At 68.2% G+C, this 3,835-nt stretch overlaps 1 protein-coding gene across 1 annotated transcript; it reads right to left on the bottom strand.

Annotated features, from left to right (window-relative positions):
* Positions 1–346: 346 nt before the first annotated feature.
* Positions 347–3,573, bottom strand: CRYAA (crystallin alpha A). The gene is made up of 3 exons (XM_072806432.1): positions 3,287–3,573; positions 2,154–2,276; positions 347–1,095 (listed from the first exon to the last, which is right to left on the bottom strand). The coding sequence occupies exons 1-3, from the start codon at positions 3,473–3,475 to the stop codon at positions 886–888; spliced, it is 522 nt and encodes a 173-aa protein (XP_072662533.1). The 5' UTR covers positions 3,476–3,573; the 3' UTR covers positions 347–885.
* Between the last annotated feature and the right edge of the window lie 262 nt (positions 3,574–3,835).

Raw genomic sequence — 3,835 nt, 5'->3', positions numbered from 1 at the left:
AGACGTTCTGACCACGCTTGACTGCCCGTCCTCGGGCCATAGGAAGCAACAGGGCCAGGGTCCATACCCTGCAACCCAGGGGAGCCAGGACAGAAGCCCCCCAGAGGAGGTGAGGCCCCCTGCACCCCGACTCCCACGGGCTGCAGAAGGGAGCCCCGAGTCTCTCCCGTCTTCTCCATCCTCCCGTCCTCCCCCAAGGCCCATGTTCTCCACCCAAACCTCCGTCCTACGCAGCACGGGGTCCTTCCCACCCCTCAGCGCTGCCCCCGCACCCCCAGTCCAGGTCCCCGGTTCTCCACACCTCCCCAAAGGAGACAGCACGACCACCAGTCAGCAAGTTGCTTGTGTCACCTGCTCTTTATTGACTGCCACAGGCTGCATTGTCAAGGGTGCCCGGGTTCCCCGGGGGCGGTACTACGGAGAGGAGGGTGGAGGGAAGGTGGTCTGGGAGGAGCAGGCTGCGGAGAGCCCGGGCACACAGGCGCCTCTGCCAGACGGACCTCAGGGCACCCAGGAAACGTGGGTGGGACCCACGGCCGGGTCCCGATGCGGGCGCCCACCAACAAGGGTCAAGGTGCACCCAGAGGTCACCCAGAGGCCGCATCCTCCGGGAGCCCGGGGCTGTGGTCTCAAGCTGCCGGGACGGCGAGGGCCCTCACCAGCTGGCCGGCATGGGGACCTGGGTCCCCCCGAGGCCGCAGGACCTCAGGCCGAGGCCCCAAGCCCTCCAGGCTGCCCTCTCAAACCCTCGTTCCCTCGGAGAGGAGGAGAAAGAAATGGAATCAGGGAAGGCCAAGGGAGACGCACACCCCACGTTCTAGGGTTCCCCCCAGATCGGTGGGCCGTGGGGGCAGCAGCGGGTGGCAGCCGAGGCCGGGGCCGAGCTTAGGACGAGGGCGCAGAGCTGGGCTTCTCCTCCCGCGACACGGGGATGGCTCTCTCGCTGTGGCCGGCGTCCACGCCAGACGGGACCTTGGGGCCAGAGAAGGTCAGCATGCCGTCCGCGGACAGGGAGCAGGAGAGCGCAGACTGGTCCACGTTGGAAGGCAGGCGGTAGCGGCGGTGGAACTCGCGGGAGATGTAGCCGTGGTCGTCCTGGGGGGCACGGGGAGGGCTGCAGTCGGGGACGCCAGCCTCCCGTGCGCAAGGCCCTCGGGGCCTCCCAGGGTCCCACCCGGCGGCGGGGGAGGCCCAGTGCCCCGTGGAGGGCTCCGGCTGAGTGACCGCCCGGCCTCCGGGCCCCCCCGCCCAGCGGATCCAGGCCAGCCTGGGGCCATTCAGTGCCGTGGGGTTGGCTCCTCAGACTCACTTCAGTCCACAGTCACCCGAATGGTTCTTTCCCAGCTTTGCACTTGGGTCAGGCTTGGCCTCCACCCGTGACACCCCCGCCCCAGGCTCGGGGCGTCTGCTGTCCACCGAGCAGGGTCAGAAAGCCATGTCTGTGCAGAACTCTCCCTTCGGCTGACAGCCCTGGGCCCTGGACCCCGGGCCGGACCTCTTCCTCCACGCTGACGCGGTATTGGGGGTCACCCCACCGTATGGGGCCCAGGATGGGAGGGGCAGGAGCCGGGGGGGCAGGGGCTCACACACACACACACACACACACACACACACACACACACGGCTTCTCCAACTGTTACGGGAAAACCCGGTCTCCGACTGCCGGTGAGAGGCCACCCCACCTTGTGCCAGCTGTGGGCCAGCCAGGCCACCGACACCCCGCCCCCGAGCCTGCCTCTGCCACCTGCCCGACCAGGATAATGGGGCCCCTGTGGGGTGAACGCGTGAACACACGCGGTGTTGGGGGCACCGGTGACGGCCAGCCGCCCTGCTGTCACGGCTCACCCGCCCAAGTTAGGACCCTGTGAAAATCTGAGTTGGCTCAGAGCTCGCCGCATCGGTGCCTGGCGTTTCCTGGCATCCCCCCTCCTAGAACCCCCCCCATCACTCGAGAGGTTTGGAGGGAGCCCGGGACAGCAGGCAGGACCCAAGGGAGGCTCCCCGCAGGCCCCGCACTGCAGGGGCTGAGCTGTGACCTCCTGTCCCGGGGAGGCCGCTGGCTTGGGTCCTCCGGGAAGAGGCCGTCCGCCCCTCCCGGGGTTCCGGGGCCCCGAGAAGACAGGTGCACGGCAGCGTCTCCCCGTCGGGCTCACCTGCCTCTCGTTGTGCTTGCCGTGGATCTCCACAAAGTCCTCCAGCACTTTCACGGTGAGGTCCTCCGGGGAGAAGTGCTTCACATCCAGGAAGATGACGAACTTGTCCCGGTCAGATCGGACCTGAAACCCAGACGCTCGTCATGTGGGCCTCCCGGGGAGGAGCGGGGGGCCGAGGAGTTGGGGGTGGCCAGCCCCTGGGTCCCCGCTATCAGGGGAGAAACGCCTTCCACGCACTCAGGGGACAGAGTCCCAGGGACCTGACGGGGGACCGTGCGGTCGCTAGCCCCAAGGCGGTGGTGCGTCCCCTGACTGCCCGGCTGCTGATGAACTGAGGCTGGCTATGGTTAGCGGGGTGACTGGCTACAGTCAGGACGGGGCTCCGGGGCGGCTGGCTGGCTGCTTGGACCTAGCACTTCGGGGAAGGTCACGGCTCCTGGCCTGCCTAGTGTCTCCATGAGCAGCCCCCGTGGACGTGATATGCCCGGCGGCCTGCAGAGCTGCCACCGTGCCCACAGGCCGTCCCTCCGCAACCCCCTCGCTGCGCTCGCTGGGAACGCTCAGCTGGGCTCCTTCCGTTTCTGCAGTTGACCGGCCTTGCACCCGAGCCCGGCTGGCCTCTGCTTTTAGGCCGCGGCAGGGGGGACGACCTAGCCGCTCCAGACCTTGGACCCCAGGGTCTGCCCTAGGGCTGAAGGCCGGTCTCGTCGCTTCCCCTCAGGCCCGGCCCCGCACACCGGGATGGGCCTGCAAAGAGCCCACTCTGCAGCTCCACTGGCTGCTCACGGGGATCCCCCCTGGGGCCGGGGGGTGGCACAGCCCGCCCACCCAGGCTTCCCGGCAGGAGGAAGAGTGTGGAGAGCTGGGGACCCAAAACCGACATCTGCCCTCAACCTGCCTTGGTGGGGCTGCCCTTGGGGTTCCCAACAGCGCAGTTGGTGCATCACAAACCACATGCGGGTCGTGAGCTCATTGGAGGAAAAGACGGTGGTGGTGGTCGGGCTCGGGGTCCCCTTCCAGACGGTCAAGCTGGGCCCAGGCAGGGCGCGGCGGGAAAGCAGCTCCCTACCCTGCGCCGAGGACCAGGCACCTGGAGGACCTGCGCCCCCTCCTCTGCCCCCAGCCGGTCTTACCTCGGAGATGCCGGAATCCAGCACAGTGCGGAAGAGGGACTGGCGGTAGTAGGGACTGATGGTGGAGGACAGGAAGGGGAGCAGGTCATACTCGAAGAGGCCCTCGCCGAAGAACTGGTCAAACAGCCGGCTGGGGTAGAAGGGGCCCAGCGCACGTTTGAACCACGGGTGCTGGATGGCGATGTCCATGTTGGGCGTCGGCGATGCAGGGACCCGGGGCTGGTGGGGAGTCGGGCAGGGGCCTCTGGGCAGTGCACTGGAGAGCTGTGGGGTGAGGCCTCCCTATATACGCCGTGACACAATGGAAGCATTAGGGGGATTTGTCCAGAAAGCGTGAGCTCAGGAGGAAGGCTGCCCGGTCAGCAGAAATGTGGCCTGTGCTGGGCGCCCGCTGCTCCCAACCCCGGGGCCCTGGGGCGCTGACCAGCATGGGGCCCTGGACCCCAGGGGGACGCCGTCCCCAAGGAGCTTCTCCCCGGGGCTCTGCCCCTGCCCTCTCCTGGGGGCCGGGGAAGGCAGCTCCCACCTGCTTCCGCGGCCGTGAGTGGG

Source organism: Canis lupus, chromosome 30, assembly GCF_048164855.1.
Source record: "Canis lupus baileyi chromosome 30, mCanLup2.hap1, whole genome shotgun sequence".
NCBI lineage: Eukaryota > Metazoa > Chordata > Mammalia > Carnivora > Canidae > Canis > Canis lupus.
Note: the sequence above shows the minus strand (reverse complement) of the source record. Positions and strands in the feature narration are given on the sequence as shown.